The sequence below is a fragment of the Onthophagus taurus genome, unplaced genomic scaffold, assembly GCF_036711975.1.
Source record: "Onthophagus taurus isolate NC unplaced genomic scaffold, IU_Otau_3.0 ScKx7SY_16, whole genome shotgun sequence".
NCBI classification, from domain to species: Eukaryota; Metazoa; Arthropoda; class Insecta; order Coleoptera; family Scarabaeidae; genus Onthophagus; species Onthophagus taurus.
Genome location: NW_027248941.1, coordinates 476,997 through 504,513, shown reverse-complemented (window position 1 = coordinate 504,513; position 27,517 = coordinate 476,997). Strand labels below are relative to the sequence as shown.

At 30.1% G+C, this 27,517-nt stretch overlaps 7 protein-coding genes and 1 long non-coding RNA gene across 33 annotated transcripts in view; 5 read left to right on the top strand and 3 right to left on the bottom strand.

Moving 5' to 3' along the window:
- Positions 1-814, top strand: part of LOC111415365 (uncharacterized) — a 28,984-nt gene extending 28,170 nt beyond the window's left edge. For all 22 annotated transcript variants that reach the window (XM_023047022.2, XM_071201022.1, XM_023047014.2 and 19 more), the window contains 2 exons: positions 235-365; positions 422-814. In XM_023047022.2, coding sequence (XP_022902790.2) covers positions 235-365; positions 422-560 — 270 coding nt within the window. In that variant the 3' untranslated portion in view covers positions 561-814. The remainder of the gene's footprint in view (positions 1-234; positions 366-421) is intronic.
- A 1,467-nt stretch (positions 815-2,281) lies between these two features.
- On the bottom strand, positions 2,282-4,644 carry LOC111415382 (farnesol dehydrogenase-like). Of its 3 annotated transcripts, XM_023047059.2 has the most exons (4): positions 4,508-4,644; positions 4,382-4,459; positions 2,628-3,092; positions 2,282-2,577 (listed from the first exon to the last, which is right to left on the bottom strand). In XM_023047059.2, exons 2-4 carry the CDS (start codon positions 4,382-4,384, stop codon positions 2,374-2,376), a joined length of 672 nt encoding a protein of 223 aa, XP_022902827.2. In that variant the 5' UTR covers positions 4,385-4,459; positions 4,508-4,644; the 3' UTR covers positions 2,282-2,373. The 3 variants fall into 3 exon arrangements, with proteins under 3 accessions (XP_022902827.2, XP_022902826.2, XP_022902825.2); XM_023047058.2 differs by lacking the exons at positions 4,382-4,459; positions 4,508-4,644 and adding an exon at positions 3,151-3,359 and having other exon boundaries at positions 2,634-3,092; XM_023047057.2 differs by lacking the exons at positions 4,382-4,459; positions 4,508-4,644 and adding an exon at positions 3,151-3,353.
- Positions 4,645-4,738: 94 nt separating this feature from the next.
- On the bottom strand, positions 4,739-14,783 carry LOC111415369 (uncharacterized protein DDB_G0283697-like). 3 transcript variants are annotated; one of them, XR_011642233.1, is made up of 10 exons: positions 14,392-14,783; positions 13,907-14,017; positions 13,601-13,850; positions 13,369-13,545; positions 13,151-13,308; positions 12,625-12,828; positions 9,488-9,829; positions 8,180-9,437; positions 5,183-6,307; positions 4,739-4,936 (listed from the first exon to the last, which is right to left on the bottom strand). XR_011642233.1 is itself a non-coding variant. In XM_023047038.2 (9 exons), the coding sequence occupies exons 1-9, from the start codon at positions 14,506-14,508 to the stop codon at positions 6,246-6,248; spliced, it is 2,679 nt and encodes an 892-aa protein (XP_022902806.2). In that variant the 5' UTR covers positions 14,509-14,783; the 3' UTR covers positions 4,739-6,245. The 3 variants fall into 3 exon arrangements, 2 of the variants coding, with proteins under 2 accessions (XP_022902806.2, XP_022902807.2); XM_023047038.2 differs by having other exon boundaries at positions 4,739-6,307; XM_023047039.2 differs by having other exon boundaries at positions 4,739-6,307; positions 12,625-12,762.
- A 337-nt stretch (positions 14,784-15,120) lies between these two features.
- On the top strand, positions 15,121-16,319 carry LOC111415384 (phosphatidylinositol synthase). Its single transcript, XM_023047062.2, has 3 exons — positions 15,121-15,364; positions 15,426-15,878; positions 15,930-16,319. Exons 1-3 carry the CDS (start codon positions 15,316-15,318, stop codon positions 16,085-16,087), a joined length of 660 nt encoding a protein of 219 aa, XP_022902830.2. The 5' UTR covers positions 15,121-15,315; the 3' UTR covers positions 16,088-16,319.
- A 493-nt stretch (positions 16,320-16,812) lies between these two features.
- On the bottom strand, positions 16,813-21,758 carry LOC139432469 (uncharacterized). Its single transcript, XR_011642234.1, has 3 exons — positions 21,647-21,758; positions 19,595-21,566; positions 16,813-19,538 (listed from the first exon to the last, which is right to left on the bottom strand). It is a non-coding gene; the product is annotated as an uncharacterized lncRNA (long non-coding RNA).
- LOC111415378 (Zinc/iron regulated transporter-related protein 102B) lies at positions 18,078-19,280 on the top strand. The gene is made up of 3 exons (XM_023047052.2): positions 18,078-18,173; positions 18,230-18,779; positions 18,829-19,280. Exons 1-3 carry the CDS (start codon positions 18,078-18,080, stop codon positions 19,047-19,049), a joined length of 867 nt encoding a protein of 288 aa, XP_022902820.1. The 3' UTR covers positions 19,050-19,280.
- A 222-nt stretch (positions 21,759-21,980) lies between the features above and the next one.
- LOC111415377 (TBC1 domain family member whacked) lies at positions 21,981-23,572 on the top strand. The gene has a single exon (XM_023047051.2). The coding sequence runs from the start codon at positions 22,179-22,181 to the stop codon at positions 23,208-23,210; it is 1,032 nt and encodes a 343-aa protein (XP_022902819.1). The 5' UTR covers positions 21,981-22,178; the 3' UTR covers positions 23,211-23,572.
- Positions 23,573-25,365: 1,793 nt separating this feature from the next.
- Positions 25,366-27,105, top strand: LOC111415376 (Septin 1). Its single transcript, XM_023047050.2, has 3 exons — positions 25,366-25,538; positions 25,610-26,529; positions 26,583-27,105. The coding sequence occupies exons 1-3, from the start codon at positions 25,515-25,517 to the stop codon at positions 26,710-26,712; spliced, it is 1,074 nt and encodes a 357-aa protein (XP_022902818.1). The 5' UTR covers positions 25,366-25,514; the 3' UTR covers positions 26,713-27,105.
- The last annotated feature ends 412 nt before the right edge of the window (positions 27,106-27,517 follow it).

Here is a 27,517-nt window from a genome sequence, read left to right as displayed (position 1 = left end):
AACTTCACTTCGTTATAGCAAATAGTGCCAACCAAATTTTTTTTTCTCTCTTAGTTCTTTTCTCTTTTTGTATACATTAGTGTGAAAATAAAAAAGGTATACTTAAATGTTCTCTTATTTAACGATTTCTTCTCTTTATTACTTTCTCTTTATTTATTTATTTAATTAATAAACTGTCAAAAAAAAAAATTTTTTTCGCGAAATGTCAAAAAAAAAACTTGATTATATCCACAGGATACAACGAGCGGTTTGGATTCTTGCGATGGTTGCAAAGAACGTATTTACCCCCTGGAAAAGATCACCGTACATAACCTCAACTACCACAAGAAATGTTTTAAATGTACCGAATGTGGAACGATTTTAAGGTGACTCATTATTATTAATTATTAATAAAATCGTTTAATTAATGAATTTGTTGTAGGATGGATTCGTATACGTATAATCAAGGTAAAGTTTATTGCATCCCACATTTTAAACGCTTGTTCATCTCGAAAGGCAATTACGACACCGCGTTCGGCGTCGAGCAACGCAAAGAGAAGTGGAATGCGACCGTAGCGTAAGTTTTAATAATCGAAACTAATTAAGAAAGAAAAATATTATCGAAACTTTATATATAAATGTGCGTACGACCACCGAAGATGGAAAAAAACGTATTAATAATCGATCTTTTTAATGTGATATATGTAAGTGTATTAAAGGAAAAAAAATTGGAAATTATATTTTTAATCAAATTTATGGAGTAATTCGAAAGAAATTTCATGCAATTTATAATTATTGATTCTTTTTGTATGTAATAAATAAATTTTATCTCAAATTTGACATTTCAAATCATTACCAACCTAATTTAGTGTTTTAAGGTTGGCTATTTCAATTAATTGATTCAATTCACTTTTAAAATTAACTTTTATTGATTGATGTGAAGTGTGTAGTGAGGTTAATAATTTAAAAAGTTATTTTTATGTATGTTTCAATTTAAATTAATTAAAATTTGCAACTTACAATTTTCTATTTTGACAGTTCTAAAATTGACAAATCACCATGGTAACGGTCGAAAACTTTAACTTAACCTCACTTTTTCCGCCGATAAAATAAGAAATAAAACTAAAACTTGAAATTTTAAGGTTATGTCATGCGTCAAAGACTAAATTTTTTTTTATAAAACATCAAAAATGTCACTTGAAAAAGACGCATAGAGATAGCGCCATCTGTCGGAAAAAGTCTATATCAATATATTTAATTCTGACATTTGACAGTTTCTAACCTAACTTTTAAAATCAATTTTTGTTGACTTATGTGGAGTGTGGTGATGTTAATAATTAAAAAAGTTATTGTTTAATAGTGTTAAATAAATAATCTGTGAGGAATTATCAAATTGGTAAGTTAATTTCGTAATTTTTGTTTATTCTGTGTTGTTTAGAGAGTTTATCAGTAACATCTCCGTTAAGGAGAAGCCTTAATTGAATAATAATTAAGAAACCTTTATTGAATAAGTTAATGTATAAATTTAACATTATATAATAAAATTAATTATAAATAATGTAATAGATTTATTAAAATAAAATGTTTTTAAAACAATCGAGCGACATCTGTTATTTAATATCGCAACTAACGGAAATTAGACTAGTTACGAACCAATTCGGCGGTTTGAAACTTGACTAAGTGTAATTAATTAACTTATAAAATGAATAAATATTGATATCTATAAATAAATGTTTTAATTTAAACCGTAACCTAAATCGATTAATATTTCCCAAAGTATCAGAAGATATAATTATTTAGGCAGAAAACGATTCACTTTTATCTTCACCAATGTCAATTAGAGGTCGTTCAAGGTGAACTCAAGGAGACAACCTCATACTTTCGAGAAAAATTTTCAGTTTTAACTAGGTCAAGGTGAATTAGAGGTCGTTCAAGGTGAACTCAAGGAGACATCCTCAAAGTTTCGAGAAAAATTTTCAATTTTAACTAGGTCAAGGTGAATTAGAGGTCATTCAAGGTGAACTCAAGGAGACATCCTCGAAGTTACGAGAAAAATTTTCAAATTAAACTAGGTCAAGGCCAATTAGGGGTGATACAAGGAAACATTTTGAAACTTTTCAGTTAAATTTATTCAAAAATAAAACATCCAATGGAAACAAAAATTAGTAAAATTACGAATTGTATCCTAATACAAAAACAGAATCCTTTAAATTTCAGTTTTCAATTATCTCAATAGATGGCACATTTAATTCAAAATTAATATATTTTTGAAAATTCTTTAAAAAACGAAAAAAACAAAAACTTATAATGAAATTTAACCTCAATATAGTTAAATTTTTAATCACAATTTATTTGTTATTGTCACATTAACATTAATTTTTATGTTTAATTGATTTAAAAGCGCTCTCCAAGCGGACGAATCATAATATCCTGAATTTGTACATGATGAGGGGTCGATAATATATAAACAACAGCATCCGCGATATCCTCCGATTTTAATTTGGGCGTTTCCTCAAAGGCTTTAGCGAAACTCGCATTTCCCTTGTATTGTGATAGGGGTTTAATAATTTCAGTGTCGGTAAAACCTGGACTAATCGTCTAAAATAAGCAAAAATTAGTTAATTAATTAATTAAGTTTCGAATCTTACACAAACTCTTATCGGAACTTTCTCCGCCACAAATTCTTGTCTTAAAGTTTCCGTTAAAGCCCTAATTGCAAACTTCGAAGCTGGGTACATGTTCAAAAAAGGAATATTAACACCAACATAGTGTCCTAAAATGCTCGAAATGTGAATTATTTGTCCCTGGATTGAGTGCTTTTTCATTACTCGGATCGCTTCTCTCGTAGCGATGCAAGGCCCCAAAACGTTCGTATCTAAAATTTCTTTCCACTTAGAAGTATCCCCGTTAGAAAGATTCGTGCTTCGCGCAATCCCCGCGTTATTAACCAAAACATGAACGGGTCCTAATTTGGTTTTGACGAATTCAAAGAGTGCGAGGATATCGTTTTCTTTCGTAACATCCGCTTTAAACGGATGAAGCTTCCCTTTCGCATTTTTTAACTTCTCCGAAATCGTTTGGATTACTTCCACATGTCTAGCGATTCCAACAACCTAATTAAAAAATAAAAATGATTAAAATTAAATGATTCGTCGAAGAGATATTCGTTACGATAAGTCCTCCTTGGACTAATTTTTGAGCAATCGCAGCTCCAATTCCTGAACTAGCCCCGGTTACGATTGCTATTTTATTTACCCAACGTTCCAATAAAGATAACATTTTTATTTTTTTAAATAAAACGCAAAATTTAAATGAAATAATTTTGACAGATGTCAAAATTGACAATTGATTAATACCAATTGTAAAAATTAAAATAACCCTAATTATTATTATATAATTTAACTTTAAAAGAAAATTATTCAATTTTATTACCTTTTTAGAGTCAATAAAAGCTTTTTAGGTGTTTTTCTATATAACAACTTATCGCTATCTAATGCTATTTAGTATTAGATAGAACACAAAATAAAATTTAACCTCAAATTTAAACGTCATTGAGTGACAAATATATTTATTAATACAACCAATAGATGGAGCTAAAAATTGATTAAAAATAATTTTTTATTAATTTTAATTTAAAATAAATTAATTATTAAAATAAATTGAGTCATTTTGTATCAAATATAACTAAAATTGAAAAAAAATTGCTAAATTAAAACACAAAATAAATGTAATTTCAAATTTAACGTCATTAAGTGACGTTTATTAATACAACCAATAGATGGAGTTAAAAAGTTATTCAAAAACTACTTTCTTTAAATTTTAATTTAGAATAAATTAATTAATTAAATAAATCGAATTATTTTGACTCTAATAGAACCAAAATTTAAAAAAATTGATAAGAAATTGTTAAATTAAAACACAAAATAAAATTAACCCTAAATTTAAATGTCATCAAGTGACGTTTATTAATAAAACCAATAGATGGAGTTAAAAAGTTATTCAAAAACTACTTTCTTTAAATTTTAATTTAAAATAAATTAATTTATTAAATAAATCGAATTATTTTGACTCTAATAGAACCAAAATTTAAAAAAATTGATAAATTATTAAATTAAAACACAAAATAAAATTAACCTCAAATTTAAATGTCATCAAGTGACGTTTATTAATATAACCAATAGATGGAGCTAAAGAGTTATTTAAAAACGATTTTAGTTAATTATAAGAATATAGCACTATAATATAGTGCTATTTAGCATAACATAGTCCTATCATTAGAAGTAACACTAGAGCTAGAACTAAAAACATTCGGATTTAGCCGCACGTCTCTAAAGACGGCTAAAACTGAATGTTTCTAGTTCTAGTGTTAGTTCTAATTAAAAAAAAAAACACAATAACCTGCCATTATCTAGGGCTCCTCCTTTATCTTTCGAGGCTTATTCCGTGTTCTATTTGCTTCTCTTCAAAGTCTTCAACACAACTAACAAATAAACACTATTTTATTGCAAAACCCTTCAATATTACTAACCTGCTTAACTTATATCATATAATCTGAATTTATTAACTTCGGTATTAATCGAAATCACTTTTGATACACCACACTTCTTCCTCATTTTTATAAACGTCAACTTGACGTGTTCACCCAACAACAACATTAACTAAAATGGCCGATTTTCATACCTGCCAACTTAAAATAAAAAATTTACAATAATTTTTTTGACAGTTGCGGTTATGTTGTATTTTAATAAATTAATTTAAATCATTTTATACTTTTCTTTATTATTTTATAAATATAAAACAAAACAATCTCCTTTTTTTAGAATTTACTCCTTTAAGTAACAATTTCGAAAAGATACTTAGCATAAACGTTTTATTTTAGAGACAAAAAAGGCTTCTTTTTTCCTTTTACAAGTAAAATTACGCTCCTTTAACGTTAAATTGAAAGAGAAGAACTCATCTGCGAATAAATTAAACGAAGAAATGTTAATGAATCTTTTTTTTTTCTCTAGAGATCTTAAAAATATATATTATGCATATATATTTTTTATAATTATATCGATACAAATATGAAAATTAACACTGTACATTTTATAGTAGTAGTAAATAGTAGTTTTAGTTGTTTTTTTTTTTTAATAAAGATGCTACTTACTGCCTTTATTTATTTATTCATTTTTTTTTTCAAAAAATTTTCGATTTGATTTACCTTTATCTTTTCCTCCGATTGTATTGCTACAAAATAATAAAAAAATTCTAAATGATTGCGGAACTAATTAATCTTTTCCAGTTTATGTTACACTTAGATACAGGTCGATAATTTTGGTTAACTTCACCAAAAGAAAATTCACAAAACAAACCCAAAATAAAGTACATTCTTTTAGCATCAAATTATTTTCATCACATCGCTTTTATAACTCAAAATAAACATAAAAATTATTACGATTGTAGTTGATTTCGACACTGACAATTTTGACATTGACAATTCATACATTAAGTTTGAAGTTTGATTACAATGAAGTGGTACCACATTAAAATATTAATAAAAAAAAAATTACCATATTTTTTTTTTTGATTCTTTCTAGACGAATTAAGAATTTTGTGTGGTTATTGCACGATTATTGTTTTTTTAATCAATGAAACAAGAAAAAAGGAATAATAATAATCTACTTAACCCCTAATATTTATAGTTACGCATATCTTTGTATGCTTTATGTTTTATTTTATCATTTTTTTGTATATATTTTTTATTAATTATTATTTCTAGAGTATACACGAAAATATCGACGGTATATTACGATTTTTTTTAATTTACACGACAAAATTCGCAAAAGCAAATTAAAAATAATTAAAAAACGGCTCTGTGCTGTGCTTTTTACTTTTCCCTCACTTTTTATGCAGATTAAAATAATTTAAATGCAACTTTCAATAGGGTTTATTAAACAACTTCAAAACTAATCGATTTTTGGGCTTAAATTATTCTTCGAATCAAAAAAAAAATGTAATCTGCAACAACTAAGTCCATCATCGTACACAAAAATCACTTCCGTAGGGCTGAAATGCAGCATTTTGTAAAACACTACTAAAGCACAGTATTCTTACTCCATTTTTTTCTCTTTTTATATAGTTAATATAACTTTTCGTGTCTTGTTCCCAAATCTTCTAAACAAAAAAAGGAAAGCGAACGACTCTTTGACTAGCCAACGGCACATCCATCCTCTTCACTTTCCACGGATGAGCCGCCGTGTGATCACAAGGTTTTTTAGTTCCAATTATAAGCTCTCTGTGTAATATTGAACCTTTCCGTTCGTCTCTTTGACGACATCCTCCCAAGCTAAAACACAAAATTAAATTTAACCTCAAATTTAAACGTCATTGAGTGACACATGTAGTTATTAATACAACCGATAGATGGGGCTAAAAGTTATTTAAAAACGATTTTTTTAACATTTAATTAAAATAAATAAATTAATTAAATAAATCGAACCATTTTGTACCAAATAAAACAAAAATCAAGAAAGATTAACTTGAAATTGATTAATTAAAACACAAAATAAAATTAACCCCAATTACAGTTATTAATACAACCAATAGATGGAGTTAAGAGTTTTTTTTTAAATTTTAATTTTATACAAATTAATTAATTATATAAATCGAAACATTTTGTACGAAATAAAACCGAAATTTAAAAAAAATTAATTTGAAATTGCTGAATTAAAACATAAAATGAAATTAACCCCAATTTTAAACGTCATTAACTGACAGTTATTAATACAACCAATAGATGGAGTTAACAAGTTATTTAAAAACGATTTTTTAAAATTTTAATTTAAAATAAATTAATTAATTAAATAAATCGAGTATTTTGTGTCAATTAACACAAAAATTAAAAAAAAAATCATACGAAATTGCTAAATTGAAACACAAAATGAAATTAATGTCAAATTTAAGCATCATTAAGTGCCGTTTATTAATACAACCAATAGATGGAGTTAAAAAGTTATTTAATTTCGATTTTTTTAACATTTACTTAAAATAAATTAATTAATTAAATAAATCGAATCATTTTGACTCTAATAAAACCAAGATTAAAAAAAAAATTAATTTGAAATTGCCAAATTAAAACATAAAATAAAATTAACCTCAAATTTAAACGTCATTAACTGACGTTTATTAATACAACCAATAGATGGAGCTAAAGTTATTTAAAAACGATATTTTTAAATTTTACTTTAAAATGAATTAATTAATGAAATAAATCGAATCGTTTTGTATCTAATAAATCAAAAATTTAAAAAAATTGATTTGAGGTTGCTAAATTAAAACACAAAATAAAATTAACCACAAATTCAAACGTCATTAACTGACGTTTATTAATACAACCAATAGATGGAGCTAAAAAGTTGTTTAAAAACGTTCTTTTAAAATTTTTAATTTAAAATGAATTAATTAATGAAATAAATCGAATCGTTTTGTACCAAATAAAACAACAATTTAAAAAAATTAATTTTTAAATTGCTAAATTAAAACACAAAATGAAATTAACCCCAATTTTAAACGTCATTAACTGACAGTTATTAATACGACCAATAGATGGAGCTAAATAATGATTCAAAAACGATTTTTTTTTTTATCATAATTTAAAATTAATTAATTAATAAATAAATCGAATCGTTTTGTACCAAATAAAACAACAATTTAAAAAAATTAAGTTTTAAATTGCTAAATTAAAACACAAAATAAAATTCTCCCCAATATTAAACGTCATTAACTGACAGTTATTAAGACAACCAATAGATGGAGCTAAATAGTGATTCAAAAACGATTTTTTCTTTTATCATAATTTAAAATTAATTAATTAATAAATAAATCGAATCGTTTTGTATCAATTAAAGAAAAAGTTTAAAAAAATTGATTCGAAATTGCTAAATTAAAGCACAAAATAAAATTAATCTCAAATTTAAACGTCATTAAATGACGTTTATTAATACAACCAATAGATGGAGCTAAAAAGTTATTTAAAAACGATTTTTTTTGTAAGTTTTAATTTAAAATAAGTTAATTAATTAAATAAATCGAATCGTTTTTAATCTAATAAAACACAAAAATTTAAAAAAATTAATTAATTTGATTTAAATTAAAATTATTTTTTGACAAATTATCAAAAGTTAGGTTATGTTTCGATTAAAAATTTGAAATTACTTACCTATTCCAATAAAATTAACAATTTTATCCAAATTAAAACTTTTCCCGACATCATTACATCTTGGGGGCACGTATCGTGCCATAAAATCGGCGCAAACGTCGTTCGAGAGGAGCTGCTCGAAGTCGAATCCGAACGTAATTCCAGAAACATCCTCGGTAGCTCCACTCAACATAACCACAGCTGGTCGATTATTATGATGATTATTATTGTTACTATTTGGGTTTCGCCCATCAATAATAGTCCTTACAGAAGCTGACGTGTCATCTCTTTTTTGTAACTCACACTGTACAGAAACAGTTTGTTGCACTTTTTGTTGTTGTTGAACTGAAACGTTGGGTTGATTCGCGTCCACATACAACTTCGCGGTACTTTTAAATTGTTTCTCAAGCGAGCGCACATCTTGGATATTAATCGGCACGTAACCGGTGGTGTACACAAAAGAATTATTCTCCGAATTAGAGTTTTTCTCGATGATTTTAGTGTTTTTAGTATTTTTATAATGATTTTGAATGTTTTTTTGTTTCGAAATCGAATTTTTAACGTTTAAATTGTTTTTATTGCCGTTTCCGTTGTTTGGGATGGCCGGCCACGTTTGGATTTCCGCAATCGGATTCGCCTTGATTTTACCCACTTCAATTTTCGAAACGATCGAAGGAAAGTTTTGGCTATAATTAACCGAATTTAAATTAGTTACAACTTTTTCTTCCACCACGACGACATCTTTTCGAGTTTCCTTTTTAAAACATCGATTTTCCTCCTCTTTTTTAACCTTAATTTTATCGGAATCAACGATTTCCGTTGAATTTTGTTTCTCTTTTTTAATACTCTTATTACTAACACCGTTATTATTATTAATATTAATATTATTAACACTATTCCCACCGCTTGGGGCACATAAAACGAAATTATTGGCGTTTTTAGCGATATCGGCGTAAGAAATGGGAAAATTAGAGTCATCGTCGTGAATTTCCCGCGATAAATTCGTTGTGGCGTCCACGGGGAGCGAATGTACCGAATCCGCGTCCGAGGAATCGTTCGATTTTTCACTATGCGGCACGGAAATGGCCGATTTCCTTCTCGGCTCGGGACTTGGGACCCGAGTCAATTCGTTCGACGTTTCCTCGCGGTACGTTTTACGACTACTCAACGAATTTCTACGCTGCTTTTTACTCTTTTTCTTTTTAGTCACCACCCGGAAATCGGCAGTTTCTAAATTCTCGGCCGAAGCGTTTGTATACAACGTTTGAACTTGAACGGGCTAAAACAAAACGGCATTAATACTAAATTAATTTCATTTAAATCGATTACTTCTGAATTTCCCCAAGATCGACGCTCTCTGGGGCGATCTCCTTTTGGTTGTCTCAAAACCACCACGTCGTTTTCGAACGAGAAATCTTCGATTTTTGTTGTTGAAATCTCTTCCAGTGAATTGCTTTTTTGCAAATTCGAGCCCGTTTTTGGTTTGGATGTGCGAGCGCGTTGTTTCTTTGTCGCTTTTGCGTCATCGAACGAAGCCAAGTGGTGCTTTTGAAGGTTCTTCTTGTTCGGGACATTCTGTTTGTTCGCTTTTTCTTTGCGAACGTCGTTTCCTGCTATAAAATCGATCAATTTATCCACATCATCGATTATATCCGAACGGTGGCCGGTAACCTAAAAATTAATTAATGTTAAGAAATTTCACTAGATGGCGTCTTTTTGAAGTGACTTTGACGTTTCATCAAAATAAATGATTTAACCCATTTTGAGTTAGAAATAAAACTAAAACTAGAAATTTTGAGGTTATGCCGTGCGTCAAAGACGCAAAATTTCTAGTTTTAGTTTTATTTCAAATCCCATCGACAGAAAAGTCGATAAAAATTTTGCGACTAAAATAATTTTTTGTTTAAAAGTTTTCAACCCTGCCGTTACCATGGTGATTAATCAATAAGCACCGACATCTTTAAAAAAATCACTTGTTGCATCAAAAGAACGTTTTATAATAATTATATTAAACAATTTTCGCATTAAATGAAGCTGAAAGATCGTATTTCTAAGGTAAAGTAAGTACATTCAATTTTTGTAACGAATTAGTTGTTATTTCTCAACCTAACCTAACTTTTTGAAGGACTATTTAACTCGTCCAAAAACTAGAAATTTAGGATACGCCGTGCGTCTTTGACGCGTGAATAATCTAAAATGATTCAAATAGTGATTAAATTAAATTTTATGTAAAATGAATTGACTTAAAAAAATTTTTAAATTGACATAAAAAAGTTAGGTTATGTCTGAAACTTCATTCCGAGATAAGAATCGTCTAAAATTGGTTTAAGCAAACGATTTGGATGATCAAAAATGTCTTTAATTGTTTATTTCGGTTGAATTGCACCTTTTTTTTGTAAAAATTAATTTTTGTTACGAAATTATTGTAAATGTCAAAAGTACGATTAATGAGGAATAACCACGAAAAACAAAAAAAATTTTAATTAAAGAAATGATTATCGATGATTTTCGATTTAATTAAGCGTTAATATAACAAAAATTTAATAAAAAGTTATTAAAAAAAATTAATTAATGTTTATAAATTTCGCTAGATGGCGCTACCTCCTGCGTCTTTTTCAAGTGACACTTTTTAACGTTTCATTTACAAAAAAAGGAATTTAACTCATTTTGCGTTATCAATAAAAATTAAAAAATTTCTAGTTTTATTTCTTATTCCATCGGCAGAAAAGTTTACGATAATTCTTTTAACGTTAATTGAACGTGAAGTTCTTTGAATGTCGAAAGTGTAAACGTCAATGTGACATAAAGTGATTTCAAAACTGTATATAACAAAATTCCCTGTTAATCATACCAACTGTTAACAACACACAATTTGAGGTTATAATACCTCAAATTCTGATTAAAACATTGCTTAAATATGGAATGTGCGCACAACTAAAGATTCTGGATTCTTGTCTGAACGATTCAAGAAGCAACCTAACCTAACTTTCTTAAGTGTCATCTTTTGACGTTTCATTTAAAAAAATCTTGGCAATTCATAAGAAGCCATCTCGCTTGAAACAGCTACAAAAAGTAAACTCGGCCGACTTCGAAGACGTCGACCGCCCCGAGAAGTTTTCTAATGATTTCTATAATCGTCAAAACGTATCTAGAAGGTATTTAATGATTTCTATAGTAGTTAAAAATTGCCATGAATATAAAAAAGTATCTAAACGCTTTCTGGATAATTATAAAGATTGACAGAAGATTTTAAAAGACGTCCAAAAGTGTCTACATAGTTTCTAATGATTCCTATACTTGTCGAAAAGTGACCAGAAGCTTTCTAATTATTTCAATAGTCGTTAAAAACTGTCCAGAAGATGTCTAATGATATCTGTAATCCAACCCAACCTAACCTCACTTTTTCAAATGACATTTTTTTTTACTTTTCATTAAAAAAATGAAGAGAAGAAATTAAAGAAATTTGCGTCATACAAGTTCGTTTTAATCACTCATTTTACGTTATGAAAAAAATCAAATAATAATTCGCGGTTTTAAATTACGTTGAAATATTTGACATGATGAGAAGGTAGGCACGAACGTACCTTTTTAGCCTTTTTCCGACAGATGGCGCTACCTCCTACACGTCTTTTTCAAGTGTCATTTTTTGACGTTTCATTATAAACAGAAATAAAACTAAATATTTTGAGGTTATGCCGTGCGTCTTTGACTTTTTGTAACTGTTTTAAGCCAGATGGCTTCTTACGAATCGCTAATATGAAAGAAAATCGTCGAAGACGCATTGAGTGAGTAAATAATTTTTTTTTAATGAAACGTCAAAGATGTCATTTGAAAAAGTGAGGTTAGGTTGGAAAAGTGAGGTTGAGACGAATATAAGATAGATAAACAAAAATAACACATTTTCCAGCACAGTTTTAAACCAACACGGCCGTTTTCGAAGACATCGGCCGCCCGCGAGAGCACGAAATGTTCATTTTCACAAATGCGAGTAAAAATCAAACTTTGATTTCAATGTTTTGGCGTCGTGGGGCGGCCGATGTCTTCGAAAACGGCCGTGTTAGTTTAAAACTGTGCTAGAAAATGATGACTTTTCCAACACAACCTAACCTCACTTTTCTAAATGATTTTTTTTTGACGTTTCATTAAAAAAATTTTAACTCACTCAGTTTTAGAAATAAAACTAAAAAGAAATTTGCTTCATAGAAGTTCGTTTTGGTCACTCATTTTACGTTATAAAAAAAAATCAAATAATAATTCGCGTTTCTCGTAGTTTTAAATTACGTGCATTTTTAGACTTTTCCCGTAAGATGGCGTTATCTCCTATGTCTTTTTCAAGTGTCATTTTTTGACGTTTCATTAATTTTAAAATAATTTAATAATTTTTTGTTTCAAAGTTTTTTTCCTGCCGTTACCATGGTGATTAACCAATAATCACAAAAATTTAATAAAGTTAACCTAAAACTTACTTTTGAGGATTCTAAGACGGTAACATTCTTCTCCATCGGTCGCTTTTTGGTCTTTTTTCGGCCATCGTTGGGTTGTTGGTGCTGCTGCTGTTGGTGCTGTTGCTGTTGGGTGACGGCGTTACAATTCTCGTCCACTTTCTGCGTACAAATCAACGGCAAAATGTTACTAGGAAAGTTAACAACGGTCGTCGGACGCGTCTCGTCCTATAACAAATAAATAAAAAGAGGAAACAAGAGGCCACGACAAAACGAAAACTTACAAACAAGACGATCATCTTATTGACGAGATAATCGAAAATAACCCGCGGTAAACTCGGAATTAACGACATAAGACTTTGACGAGGCGCAAACTACTAAATTTCTATTACAAATGATTTATTTATTTATTATCGCATGAGTAACGCGAAACGTTTGTAAACTATTGGTGTTATTTAGTATTAACACGATAAGAATTTGTAATTTAAATTCTTTCCAAATCAAAACATTTTTGGCGATAATCATTATCAAATCATAACATTTTTTTTACCTTTTCCTCTCTGTGTACACGCCCATTATAAGCTGCCAAACTCGCAGAGAAATTAACAGGTAGAAAACTATTACTGATTGTTGTCTCAGACGATTTTTTGTATTCAACCACATCAACAGTGGGTAAATTATCCAAAATTGGGATTCGATCATCAACATCTAAGCAAAAATTACCTCAATTAACCACAATTAATTTAAATTGTTTTTTTTTTTAATTACTGCTTATTTTTTGGGACTTTTTCGTCTTTAAAGCCGCCGTAAACGACTCAATTACATCACTTTCATTCTTTTTTCGCTCATCAGGGATCAATTTCACTTCAGTTAATTCTCGCATTGGGCGAAAATCATCAAGGTATTGATCGAAAGCTCCTACGTTGACGTTACAAGGTAAACTCCCTAAATCAAATCAAATATTAAACAAAATTTATTAATAAAATGATTAATTTTTAACCTCCTTCCGTTTGGCGAGAACTAACTGTTTTCTTTAATCGTTGCCTTACGGTTTCCTCGAATAAATCTTCTTTAGTGAGATTATTTAAGCTCCCACTGTGGGTTAAGTTCTCAGAGATGGAATTTGCTTTTCTCCCACCTTTTCCATGGCGTTTCGTGGCGCGTTTGTTGTAGTGGCGCACAGTTTCGGGGCCACTTGCGCTAGTCGCGCGAGCGTTTCTTAATTCATTCTCAGCGTCAGTTAAGAGATTCTTAAAAAAAAATTTGACTCAAAATTTAGGTTATGTTGATTAAAAATAAAACTTACGTTGAAAAGCTCGCTTTTCCCCTCACGATCTTTCGGGGACTTGTAACTTATCGCCTCATCCAACAGGTGTTTTAAATCTTTTTCGTTTAAATTGTAAAAATCGGTTTCTTGCTGAAAATTGAGGTTAGAATTAAATAAAATGGCGAGATAAAGTGAGGTTAGTTCGCTTTTTTTGGTGTGTCATTTAATTTATTTAAAAATTTTTGGATTAAAATTGATTTATGAACGATTAAAATGATTTGATTTGATGAGTTATTTTAATTATTAATGAATTTTATTATTATTTATCGGGATAAAACTGAATCTAATGTTTGTGCTAAAAACATAGACCAAAAATACGTCAACATAAAGGCAGCCATTTTCGCACAACTTCCCCGAGATCAAATCAATGGATAAAAACCCGATCCGGATCAAAAAGAAACGTTTGAATCAGCTGGTCGCGGAAGTCCTTCGAAAACTCCCTTTTTACAAAATCTGGAACGTACCTTATTGGGGTCGTCAGCCGGTTTACGATTGTTATCCGAAGAGTTGGGCCCCCGCTTGTCGTCGTCCTTATCGGGGGCCTTCGGAGGGCCGTCGTTGTCCGGCGACGGGGGCATCATTTAAACCGTTCTTCTATAACAACGTCGTCGGTTGATCGTCGTCAGCACAAAGACTCGACCATTCAAAGTCGCCGTCCCATCGTCGGGGGCTAATACACCCCGACGCACCGCAACGATGACGCTTTGATTTCGCGAGTTTGGGGCCTCGAATCACACGCAAAACTCATTTTCCGCGTCCGCCATTGCTCTTTTTCAGTGTATTCAGTGCGCAAAAAGGGAACGCGTACGCAACGACATCTTGCGACGACCGACTGGGGTCGAATTTGACACCGTTATTACCAACTTAAATTATTATCGTTTCTTTAATAACAACCCACGCTTAATTATAACAATAATTATTATTATTATTACATTTTTAAAATCAAATTTAATCAAATTAATCAAAATAAAACCAAAATTAATTAAATCAAAAAAAAAATAAATAAAAATAATTTAGTACCAACTTACAAATAAAAAAAATAATTTAAACAATCTTTTTTAACTAAAATTAATTATTACAAATCAATTTTTTAATCAATTAATTCACACAAATACAAATATAAATTAATTAAACATTAATATCTCTAATTAAATAAAATTTATAAATATTTATAACCTAAAATTTAATTTTTTATTAAACGTCACTTTGACGTAAACATTTTTCTTCATCTTTTAAATCAGTTTTTATTTAAACAATTTATCTTATTACTCTAAAATAATAACAATACCAAGCTGTCAACGCAATAAAATCAATAAAACATAAAACGGGATTGGACGAAAGATACCGTAGAAGTAATAAAATTCAATTAAAAATAGTCCGAGTTCACCATGTCTGAGATCGAGGAAAATATCTTTTTATTTTACCCCAACATCATAGGTAATTAATTAATTAATTAACTCGTTTAATACCTTTTTAATAACATGATTTAATTTTTTAGGATTTTTAAGAGTAATCCTAGCGATTATCTCATTTTATTTCATGCCTACTAATTACATCATAGCCACGACTTGTTATGTTACATCTGCGTTATTAGATGCAGTTGATGGTCATGCTGCAAGACATTTCAATCAATCGACTAAATTCGGCGCTATTTTGGATCAATTAACCGATCGGTGTGGTACAATGTGTCTTTGTGCTGTTTTGGCTCATTTCTACCCACGATTTATGTTTTGGTTCTTAATTTCAATGAGTGTTGATATCCCTTGTCATTGGATTTACCTCCACACGTCGTTATTGCAAGGAAAAACCAGTCATAAATTCGTCGATATGTCCTCGCACCCAATTATGAGGCTTTATTACACCGATAGAAAAGTTTTGTTCTTTATGTGTGCTGGAAATGAGTTATTTTATGCTTTGTTGTATTTGTTGTATTTCACAGAGGGGCCACTTGGTGAGATTCTTAATTTTGTTAGATAATTTGATTAATTTTGGTGAATTTTAGTGATGGACACCTCTTTAATTCGAATTGGAATATTTTTGTCGGCCCCCGTAGCGATTGCGAAGGCTTTAATCTCGATTTTGCATTGCATCGTGGCTGCTAAAAATTTATCGATTATCGATATAAACGAGCGAAAAGCTCTGCGAGAGAAAACTAATTAAGAAATAAATTTCTTCCCATTACCAAAAATATATTTCTCCAAATTAATGTTGATGTTAAGATACTAAGCATTTATTAAATTAGGGAAAAGTGAGGTTAACTGATAAAATATGTATTTATTAATCTTATTAATTACTACTATATTGTATTATGTAATTGAATGTGACCAAAACGCATTTTATGGTGTATTTTATTGTTAAATGTAAGAAATAAATTAGTTTTATTCAAAATAAACCCACAAAATTATTTTTTTAGGTTATGATTTATCTTTGACAGAATAATGTCGATTCGTTTGAAGTTGGCGGCACCTCGAAAAGTCCCTAGATATTTCTAGGTTTTGTGTTAGAACTAAAAACATTCAAGGCAAATGTTTTTTAAACATTTTAAAGGTTTTTTAATAAAGAATACATCATGAATGAACACCATGAAGTTGTCCATTTGTCTATTATATGATTACTAACTTCAGGTGTAAAATGTCAACCTCAATTTTGACATATTTGTTATGTCAATTAATTTAATCCTTTAAACTGAGCCCAAACTTGATACGTTTAATTCCAATATTACTCAAGATATAAGCAACTTCCGGTTTGAAATGTCAATGTCATTTTGATATATTCTTAATTTTTATAAAATGTCTTAAAATATGTGATAAAAACAAAAATATAATAAAAAAAATTAGAAATTAAGGTTGGTATTGATATTTAAAAATTTTGACTATTCTTATTAATCTTATTATATAGGCAGAAAAGTTACGAAAATGTTGTGAATAAAATAATTTTTTGTTAAGTTTTTCAACCTGACTAATGATACGTCAAAAAATGTCACTTTGAAAAGTGAGGTTATGTTGGTTTAAAAAAGTGAGGTTGGCACGAATATAAGATCGATAAACAAAAATAAGACATTTCTTAGCACAGTTTTAAACTAACACGGCCGTTTTCGAAGACATCGGCCGCCCCCGGCCTTCGCGGACGCTAAAACATTGAAATCAAGGTTTCATCTTTACCCACATTTGTGAAAACTAACACTTCGTGCTCTTGGAGGCGGCCGATGTCTTCGAAAACGGCCGTGTTAGTTTAAAACTGTGCTAGAAAATGACCTAACCTCACTTTTTCAAATGACATTTTTAACGCTTCATTAAAAAAAAGTAACTCACCCAGTTTTAGAGATAAAACTAAGAAGAAATTTGCGTCATAGAAGTTCATTTTAATCACTCATCTTACGTTATAAAAAAATCAAATAATAATTCACGTTTTTCGTGGTTTTAAATTACGTTAAAATAATTGACATGATGAGAAGGTAGTTACAAACGTACACTTTTAGATTTTTCCGTAAGATGGCGTTATCTCCTATGCGTCTTTTTTGTCATTTTTTGACGTTTCATTAAAAAAAAATTTAACTCATTTTGCTTTAGAAATAAAACTAAAACTAGAAATAACGGCACAATATTTTATATTTTTTATACGTACGTTATTTTAATTTAAAAACCGATGATTTTTAAATTTTAGTACGAAAAATATCATTTTTAGTGTTTTTATTTTTACTAAGTTGTAATAAACGTCAAAGTGACGTATATAAAATAAAACATAACCTAAATTTTTGTTATACCAAGTTTTTTTCAATAAATTTGTAATTTTTGGAGATAATTTCATTAAAAATGACTCCCAAATTAGATTTAAAATCGAATTGAAGCCACAAAAAGATTCGCTAAAAAACGATATAAAAGTAATTTGTGTTGCGTTGTCAAAAAAATCCATAACCTCTCTTCTAACGGTGTAATCGCAAATAAAGACGAGTTTTTAAGATAAAATCGTGTCGATGTTATTAAACACGATGAGATAAATCTTTGAAGATTTAACCGCGATTAAGTTATTAAATTTTGTTGACGTTTTTAATAATTTTTCGCTTAAATTGCAAACGTGGCTCATTTTAAGGTTACCCAAAGTGATTGATCAACAAATTTTTAACTAAATCCACGTATTCACACATTCAACAATGGAAGAAACAGGAATGTTAATCTCTTTAGTTATTGTAATGTTAATTGGGAGTTATTTAGCCGGATCGATTCCGTTATTTTTTAGTTTTTCCGAGGTAACCAATCCCAATCAATTTAAGCCCTTATTAAACGATTAATTTTATTGTTTTAGGAGAAATTAAAAAGAATTACAGTGTTAGGGGCAGGCCTTTTAGTCGGAACAGCTTTAGCGGTGATAATTCCAGAAGGAGTTCGTGCTTTAACCTTCGATAACCACGAAATAACCCCCACGGTGTCTCAACCAACGCAACATAACGACCCTTTTTCCGTGATTGGAATTAGTTTAGTACTCGGATTCGTTTTTATGCTATTAGTGGATCAAATTTCGCAAAATCGGAACGAACATTTAAACCCTTCAGAACGAAATATCACCGCCACCGTTGGTTTAGTGGTGCATGCAGCAGCTGATGGAGTCGCCTTGGGTGCTGCAGCCACCACAAGTCATGCCGACGTCGAAATAATCGTATTTTTAGCAATTATGCTACACAAAGCCCCCGCAGCTTTTGGATTAGTTACATTTTTATTGCACGAAGGGATCGAAAGGCAACGAATTAGGAAACATTTATTGATTTTTTCATCCGCGGCTCCTCTATTAACGCTTTTAACGTACTTTGGGATCGGAAAGGAGCAAAAGGAGACTTTAACTTCGATGAACGGAACAGGTTAAAGAATTAATTTGAAATATTTCGATTATTAATTAAATTTTTGTAGGGATTGCGATGTTATTTTCGGCCGGGACGTTTCTTTACGTCGCTACGGTTCATGTTTTGGCGGAATTAACCCAAAACGTTCACCACAACTACTCGAAATTACAAAACGTCGAAGCGAACGTGGTAAATATCGGTTCGAAAGGGTTGAAATTCGGCGAATTGTTGATTTTGGTGTTGGGGTGTTTGATGCCGTTGGTTTTATCGATCGGGCATCACCACTAATTTATTAAATAACTTGTAGGTTATCAAAAGAAATTAATTTTAAAATTGTATGCTTTATATTAGGGTTAAAATTAATTGAAAAAAGTATTACTTTTAAAATTGAACAATGTAAATATTTATATTTTTTGTATATTGTATATAATTGTATCGTAAATGAAGACGATTAGAACAAAAAATAATGTTAATATTAATATTGGTCTGGATTTTAATAATAAACGATTTTTTATGAAATTTTTTTTGACATTTTAAGGTTATGTTTTCGTTTTAATCCAAATAATGATGTGGCGGGTGATAAAAAATCAATTCGACATGCGGATATTAACTTAAAAAAGAGACCCTAAATTAAAAATTACAACAAAATTATATAAATAAAATAATTTTTAAATTATTAAAAATAAAAATGGTTAAGTTGATGCCTCATAGATGTCGCTAGTATCGAAACAACCCCACTTTTATAATTTTGACGTTTTATTCTTAACCTCACTTTTTCTGCAGATGTAAAAAAAAACTAAAACTAGTTCGATACAAAAATTGATTGTACTTACTCTGCCTTAAAAACGGTCCCTCCAGCTTCATTTAATACCAAAATTGATCACTATAATCGCGATAATTATTATAAAACTTGTTCTTGATGCAACAAGTGATGTTTTTAAAAGATGTCGTTGACTAATGATATATCACCATGGTAACGGCAGGGTTGAAAACTTTTAAACGAAAAATTATTTTAATCGCAAAATTTTCGTACTTTTCTGCCGATTTAAAAAGAAATAAAACTAAAACTAGAAATTATCGGGCTATGCCTCAAAATTTCTAGTTTTAATTTTATTTCTAACGCAAAGTGATTTAAATACATTTTTTAACGAAACGTCAAAAATGTCACTTGAAAAAGATGCGTAGGAGGTAGCGCCATCTGTCGGAAAAAGTCTAAAAAGGTACGCTCGTAACTCGCATTTATGAAAATGAACATTTCGTGTCCTCGGGGGCGGCCGATGTCTTCGAAAACGGCCGTGTAAGTTTAAAACTTTGCCGGGATATGTGTTATATTTGTTTATCTATCTTATATTCGTTCCAACCTCACTTTTCCAAGTGACATATTTTGACGTTTTGTTAAAAAAAAAATTATTTTACTTACATTTCGCTTAAAATAGCCACAAAAAGTAAACTCGGCCGACTTCGAAGACGTCGGCCGCCCACAAAATACGAAATATCACAAACATAATAATAAAAAGTATAAAAAACTTACAAATTTACTCGCTGTTTACTCGCTAACTTCACATTAAATAACTGTCAATGTTTGACAACACATAATCTTTTAAATCGACTTTAATTTGATTATGCCGTGATTATGTCTTTGACGTACGGCATAACCTCAAAATTTTTAGTTTTATTTCTAACGGAAGATAAGTTAAATACATTTTTTTTAATGAAACATCAAAAATGTCACTTAAAAAAGACGCACATGGTAACGCCATCTGTCGGAAAATTTCAAAAAATTTCAATGTAATTTAAAACCACGAGATACGCGAATTTTTATTTGATTTTTTTATAACGTAAAATGAGTGACTAAAACGAACTTGTATGACGCAAATTTCTTTTTAGTTTTATCTCCGAAACTGAGTAAATTAAAAGTTTTTTTATGAAACGTGAAACATCAAAAAAATGTCATTTGAAAAAGTGAGGTTAGGTTGTATTGGCAAAGTGAGATTAGATCCTCAATATCATTTTCTAGCACAGTTTAAAAACAACACGGCCGTTTTCGAAGACATCGGCCGCCCCCGGCTATCGCGGGCGCTGAAACATTGAAATCAAGGTTTGATCTTTACTCACATTTGTGAAAATTAACATTTCGTGCTCTTGGGGGCGGCCGGAAATGTGTTATTTTAACCTCACTTTTCAAAGTGACATTTTTTGAGGTTTCGTTAAAAAAAAGATTTATTTTACTTACTCAGCACGTCTTCGACGATTTTCTTTCATATCAGCGATTCAGAAGAACTAATTTCACTTAAAACAGCCACAAAAAGTAAGTTAGTTTTAGTAAAACATAAAAGTCAAAATGAAATGTCACTTGTAAAAGTGAGGTTATGTTGATAAAAAAGTTTTCTTAATTTTAAGTAATTAAAATAAATCGTTTTATTATTTCGAATTAATTCATTATTTCTTTTTTGTAGTTTTTAATAGCAAAAAACAATTTAAAAGATTTTTTTTAATTTTTAAAAAATAAATTTTATTACACCAAATTTTAGCGACATCTATGAAACGTCAACTTAACCATTTTTATTTTAAATAATTTAAAAATTACTTTGTTATTATTTAGTTGTAATTTTCAATTTAGACTTTCTTTTTTAAGTTACCCGCATTCTCAATCGATTTTTCATCGTCGGCATCGTTCATTATACTCCTCATTTCGACGTCGGAACTCGATTCATCTGAAGTAGCCGTTATTTCACTCCCAGACGTGCCGATACTATCGTTCTGCATATGCGTACCGTCCAATTTCATAAACCCCGTCTTTTTTGTCTGCAACAAAACCCCTGTTATTGAAATTAATTAATAATTATTAACAAGTTAAGGTTATGTTTTTGACGTTTTTAACTAACCGGGACAGGTAGTGGCACATTTTCGTTTTCATCGGGCGTAGTCATTTTAAACCCGATTTTATCCACAAATTCGAAAATTTTTTAAATAATACATATTTTTTTAATATAAAAAACTTACAATTTTACTCGCTAACTTCACATTAAACAACTGCCAATGTTTCACAACACATAATTTTTTAAATCGATTTTAATTTGATTTAATTAAAATTAATCGCTTAATTAATGATCTTTTTTGTTATTGTACAAGAAATAGTTAATTTTAACAATGTTTAAAAATTAATTCTTGTAAAAATGAATGTTTATTATAATCGTGGTTAACTTCACGTGTGTTAATTGAGAAATGTCAAATGTCAAATGTGAACCTCACCCAAATAGCGACGTAGAAAAACGACGAAAACAAACAAAGTTTTCCTTAATACGGGCGTCGTTTCGCCTAAATTTTAATGAAATGGACCGTAAACGAACGAAATGAACGCAACAAGAATCGTTGAGTTAAACATCCTTTGACAATATCCGCCTAAATCGGAAAAACATGGCTGGTGCCTCCGCTGAAAGTGAAGTTTCCTCGATTTGTTCCGTAGATAGGTACGGTTTTTTGAAAGATGAGTCGAAAATCTTGAACGGGACGAAAGAAACGCCGACCCCCGAAACGGTGATTAGGAGAGAACACAAATGGCTTAGCATGTTATCCAAATGGGAGTATTACACGATTAAGGATTATAAGAAGTTGAGGAATCGTTGTTATAAAGGTATTCCAATGTCGATACGACCAAGGGCTTGGTTGTATTTGTGTGGGGGAAAGATTTTGTTGGATAAACACCCGGATAAGTACGAAGAGTTGATTCGAGAAAGTGGAGATGTGAAATGTTTGGATGAAATCAAAAAGGATTTGCACCGACAATTCCCTTATCACGAGATGTTTATTTCTGAGGAAAAGCCGGGCCAACAAGAATTATTTAATGTTTTAAAAGCGTACACTGTTTATAATCCTTCGGCTGGTTATTGTCAAGCTCAAGCTCCCGTGGCAGCTTTTTTATTGATGCATATGCCTTCAATTCAAGCATTTTGGTGTTTGGTGAGGATCTCTGATAAATACCTCCAAGATTATTACTCCCCATCCATGGAAATCGTACAAAGAGATGGCCTAATTTTACAAGCATTATTAAAAAAACTCTCCATGCCAAGTTATAAACATTTAAAAAAAGTTAACGCCGAACCAATGTTGTATTGCACCGAGTGGTTTTTATGCGCTTTTACACGTACCTTACCCTGGGATACTTTATTGAGGATTTGGGACGTTTTTCTTTGCGAGGGGGTTAAAGTCCTGTTTAAAACGGCGCTGGTTATTTTAATTGGGTGTTTGGGGAAGCACGAGCAAAGAAAGAAGTGCCCGGGGTTGTACGAGACGTTGCAGTTGTTGCGGAACCCCCCCGAGCACGTTTTAACAGAAGAGTACCTTATTTTTCATATAAATAAGCTGAATTTAACAGAGAGGGATTTTGAAGTGGAACATGTTCGCCAAACTATGAAAATGAAGAATCAAAAACACGATTCCAGTAAATAATTATTAAATTTGGTGCTCATAATTAATATATTCCATTAATTAAATCAAATTAAAAGTGCAAATTCAAAACATAACCTTATTATTTGAATTTTTTTTTTGAATTTTTAGGTTAAAATGAGGTTATCTTTTTTTTGATTTTTATAGTATTAATCGTTAAGTCATAATTTAATGAAAAAAAAAAATATATAACGTAGATTATAGTAAATGAAAGAGTATTTATTTTTATATAATCGTTTCTAGTTAAAAAGGAGTTGTGCATTTTTGTCTCGAATTGAGATTTATTTCGATGAAAAATGATAAGTTTAGGTGCTTCCTTAAGGCAGAGTAATAATTGTTTTGGAAATAAACTTGTTGTGATCACTTTTTGTAGCTAATCATTATTATTTCGATAAAACATAACCTTAAAATGTTAATTTTTTTTTTCTACAAATGTTATCTTAGGTTTTGTACGTTTAAAAGTTTATTTTTGTGCTTTTGTACAAAAAGGGTTCAATAAAAATCATTTATTATTAAAATCCAGACAAAAAAGGTGTTTAATATTGACACAACCTAACCTCACTTTTTCAAATGACGTTCTTTTTTGACGTTTCACTAAAAAATTTTGTCTCACACTTTCTAGGTTTAGAAATAAAACTAAAAAGAATTTTACGTCATTTTAGTTACTCGTATAAATTTTACGCTATAAAAAAGAAATCAAATAATAATTAGCGATTTTCGTGGTTTGAAATTGCTTTAGCATATTTGACATGATGAGAAGATAGTTACGTTAGTTATTTTTATACTTTTTTTTCCGACAGATGGCGCTACGCTAGGTGCGTCTTTTTTAAGTGTCAAAAAATGTACTTAACTCATTTTGTGTTAGAAATAAAACTAAAACTAGAAATTTTGAGGTTATGCCGTGCGTCTAAGACGTTTTATTTCTTATTCAATCGGCATTTGTGTACGAAAATTTTGCGACTAAAATAATTTTTCGTTTAAAAGTTTTCAACCCTGCCGTTACCATGGTGATTTGTCAATAAGCACCGACATCTTTAAAAAAATCACTTGTTGCATCAAGATAAAGTTTTATAATAATTATCGCGATTATATTAATCAATTTGGGCATTAAATGAAGTTGGAGGATCCGTTTTTAAGGCAGAGTAAGTACATTCAATTTTTGTAACGAATTGGTTATTATTGCGCTTGAAAAATTATGTTGTTCATTTTTCTCAACCTAACCTAACTTTTATTTAAATCGTCCAGCGTCAGAAATAAAACTAAAACTAACGCTAAATTAAATCAAATTTTCTTTAATGAAACCTCAAAAAATGTCACTTGAAAAAGTGAGGTTAGGTTGGGTTGAAAAAGTCAGGTTAGGACGCATATAAGGTAGATAACAAACTTAAATCTTTGTTATTTTTCAGTACAGCTTTAAACCAACACGGCCGTTTTCGAAGACATCGGCCGCCCTCGGCCATAACGGATTTTAAGACAGAGTGAATGGATAATTAATTAAAATTAAGGAAAGTGACATTTCATTTTGACGTTTTATTTTTAACCTCACTTTTTCTGCAGATGTAATAAGAGATAAAACTAAAACTAGAAATGTTCAGGTTATGCCGTGCGTCAAAAACGTTATAACCTCAAAATTTCTAGTTTTAGTTTTATTTCTAACGCAAAATCAGTTAATTAACTATTTCGTAATGAAACGTCAAAAAGTGACACTTAACAAAGACGCATAGGAGATAGCGCCATCTGTTGTAAAAAGTCTAAAAATGTACGTTTGTAACTACCTTCTTATCATATCAACATTTTAACGTAATTTAAAACTATGCATTAGTGAGAATGAACATTTTGTGTTCTCGGGGGCGGCCGATGTCTTCGAAAACGGCCGTGTTAATTCAAAACTGTGTTATTTTTGGAAGTTAAGAGAAAATAAAAGAAAAGATTTTTAAATTACAAATAAAAGTAGTTGGGTTAATGCCTCATAGATGTCGCTAAAATTTTATGAAAATAAAATTAACTTTTCGGCATTAAAATATTTATCAAATTGTTTTCATTTTAATTAAAAACCATAAAAAAATTGAATTAGCTAATAATAACAAATAGAACTAATAAAAAAAAGTTATTTTATATAATTAAAATTAAAGCGGAAACCACGCCTTGTTGACATACCAACTTTATCCGTCACTCAGATAAGGTTGGTATGATGCATAAATTCAAAATGGTGCCCTGTCATTAAAAGTGTTAACCAAAAAGTAAACAACCTTTAAATTTCGCTTAAAATTGAGTGAAAATCGTTCCTATTTCGTTAAAATCCTAACGATGTCCAACGACACGCTTAAAAACGTAAGTTTAATCGAATTTCTTTAACCATTTTCGTTCGTTTCTTTGTCACGAAATCATTTTTTACCTTATAGTTCCCCAATTTAGAGACTCCGGGTTACGTCGGATTCGCAAATTTACCCAACCAAGTCCACCGCAAATCGGTTAAAAAAGGATTCGAATTTACCTTAATGGTAGTCGGAGAATCCGGGTTGGGTAAATCCACGTTGGTTAACGCTTTATTCTTAACCGATTTGTATCCGGAGCGAGTTGTCCCCGACGCAATCGAAAAAAGCAAACAAACGGTTAAATTAGAACCCTCAACGGTCGAAATAGAAGAACGAGGGGTTAAATTACGCTTAACAGTGGTTGATACCCCCGGATTTGGAGACGCAATCGACAACACAGATTGTTTTACAGAAATAATTCGATACATCGATGACCAATTCGAGCGATTTTTACGCGATGAATCCGGGTTAAATCGCAAAAACATCATGGATAATCGTATCCATTGTTGTTTTTATTTCATTTCTCCATTTGGGCACGGATTAAAGCCTTTAGATATCGAATTTATGAAACAACTCCATAACAAAGTCAATATAGTCCCGGTTATTGCCAAAGCAGACGTTTTAACACGAAAAGAAATGCAAAAATTAAAAAAAACCGTTTTAGACGAAATCGCCGCAAACGGAATTCGAATATATTCTTTACCAGAATGTGATTCGGACGAAGACGAAGAGTACAAAGAACAAGTTAAACAACTTAAACAAGCCGTACCATTCGCTGTTTGTGGGGCTAATACTTTGATGGAGGTGCGAGGGAGGAAAGTTAGAGGGAGATTATATCCGTGGGGGGTTGTTGAAGTTGAAAATCCTGAACATTGTGATTTTATTAAGTTGAGAACGATGCTTATTACGCATATGCAAGATTTGCAAGAGATTACTCAACAGGTTCATTATGAAAATTATCGTTCGGAGAGGTTGGCGAAAGGAAATGCAGTCCCAAAACGCGCTACGTAAGTTATTATTGTTTTTATTAAGATTAAAATTAATTTTTTGGTGTTATTAGGATTATTGAAGAGAAAGTTGGTGGAACTGTAAACGAAAAAGACCGTATTTTACAGGAAAAAGAGGCAGAATTAAAAAGAATGCAAGAGATGTTGGCTGCAATGCAAGCTAAAATGCAACAACACCAATAATCGGGGTTAAAATAAGGAGAAATAAGATTATTAATGTGCTTTTTTTGCTCAATTTAAATTTTTTTTATTCCTATGACGATTTCTGTTTCCTATTTACTATTTTTTTGTATGATTTTTTTTTATATTTCTCATTTTGAATCTCCTACCATCAAATCATATCATTTTATTAATTGATACATATATGTGGAACAAATAAAAGTGTTTGAGTAAAAATATAAATGAATAAATGATTTTTATATCATTTTTTAGTTGATAGAGAGATAGTTTATTATTATTAATCTTAACGCCATATTTTTGTACGCAAAACTCGCTATTTTGTATTTTTAATTAACAAAGAATAACGTTTAGTTGTATAAGAAAAAAAGTTAATTAAATATATCGATATCTTTCTTACCTCATATTTATTTTTCCTCCTACACCGTTATCCAACTGTGCACTAAAAAATTGTATTTATCTTAACGTTAGGAATAAAACTAGAAATTTTGAGGTTAAGTGACATGATGAGAAGATAGTTACGAACGTACAGTTTTGAACGTTTTTCGACAGATGGCGCTTTTTTAAGTGATATTTTTGACGTTTCGTTAAAAAAAATGTATTTAATCATTTTGCGTTTAAAACTAAAACTAGAAATTTTAGGGTTATTTATTTATGTTAACCTCAAAATTTCTAGTTTTATTTCTTATAACATCAGCAGTAAAGCCAGTAATAATAATAAAGAAGATTTCTGTTTGTTATTTATCTTATATACATCCCAACCCCATTTTCCCAACTTAACCTCACTTCATTAATCCCCTTTATAACATTT

Excerpts from the sequence above, each read along its gene's own strand:
- LOC111415382 (XM_023047057.2), bottom strand. The coding sequence starts at position 3,258 with ATGTTATCTTTATTGGAACGTTGGGTAAATAAAATAGCAATCGTAACC. Across the intron at positions 3,093-3,150 it reads TAGTCCAAGGAGGACTTATC|GTTGTTGGAATCGCTAGACA; the intron begins GTAACGAATATC and ends TTTTTTAATTAG. Across the intron at positions 2,578-2,627 it reads AAGTTCCGATAAGAGTTTGT|ACGATTAGTCCAGGTTTTAC; the intron begins GTAAGATTCGAA and ends TGCTTATTTTAG.
- LOC111415369 (XM_023047038.2), bottom strand. The coding sequence starts at position 14,508 with ATGATGCCCCCGTCGCCGGACAACGACGGCCCTCCGAAGGCCCCCGAT. Across the intron at positions 12,829-13,150 it reads GTGTACACAGAGAGGAAAAG|GACGAGACGCGTCCGACGAC; the intron begins GTAAAAAAAATG and ends TATTTGTTATAG. Across the intron at positions 9,830-12,624 it reads CCGTCTTAGAATCCTCAAAA|GTTACCGGCCACCGTTCGGA; the intron begins GTAAGTTTTAGG and ends ATTAATTTTTAG.
- LOC111415384 (XM_023047062.2), top strand. The coding sequence starts at position 15,316 with ATGTCTGAGATCGAGGAAAATATCTTTTTATTTTACCCCAACATCATA. Across the intron at positions 15,365-15,425 it reads ATTTTACCCCAACATCATAG|GATTTTTAAGAGTAATCCTA; the intron begins GTAATTAATTAA and ends TTAATTTTTTAG. Across the intron at positions 15,879-15,929 it reads TTTCACAGAGGGGCCACTTG|TGATGGACACCTCTTTAATT; the intron begins GTGAGATTCTTA and ends GGTGAATTTTAG.
- LOC111415378 (XM_023047052.2), top strand. The coding sequence starts at position 18,078 with ATGGAAGAAACAGGAATGTTAATCTCTTTAGTTATTGTAATGTTAATT. Across the intron at positions 18,174-18,229 it reads TATTTTTTAGTTTTTCCGAG|GAGAAATTAAAAAGAATTAC; the intron begins GTAACCAATCCC and ends TTATTGTTTTAG. Across the intron at positions 18,780-18,828 it reads AACTTCGATGAACGGAACAG|GGATTGCGATGTTATTTTCG; the intron begins GTTAAAGAATTA and ends AAATTTTTGTAG.
- LOC111415377 (XM_023047051.2), top strand. The coding sequence starts at position 22,179 with ATGGCTGGTGCCTCCGCTGAAAGTGAAGTTTCCTCGATTTGTTCCGTA.
- LOC111415376 (XM_023047050.2), top strand. The coding sequence starts at position 25,515 with ATGTCCAACGACACGCTTAAAAAC. Across the intron at positions 25,539-25,609 it reads CCAACGACACGCTTAAAAAC|TTCCCCAATTTAGAGACTCC; the intron begins GTAAGTTTAATC and ends TTTACCTTATAG. Across the intron at positions 26,530-26,582 it reads GCAGTCCCAAAACGCGCTAC|GATTATTGAAGAGAAAGTTG; the intron begins GTAAGTTATTAT and ends TGGTGTTATTAG.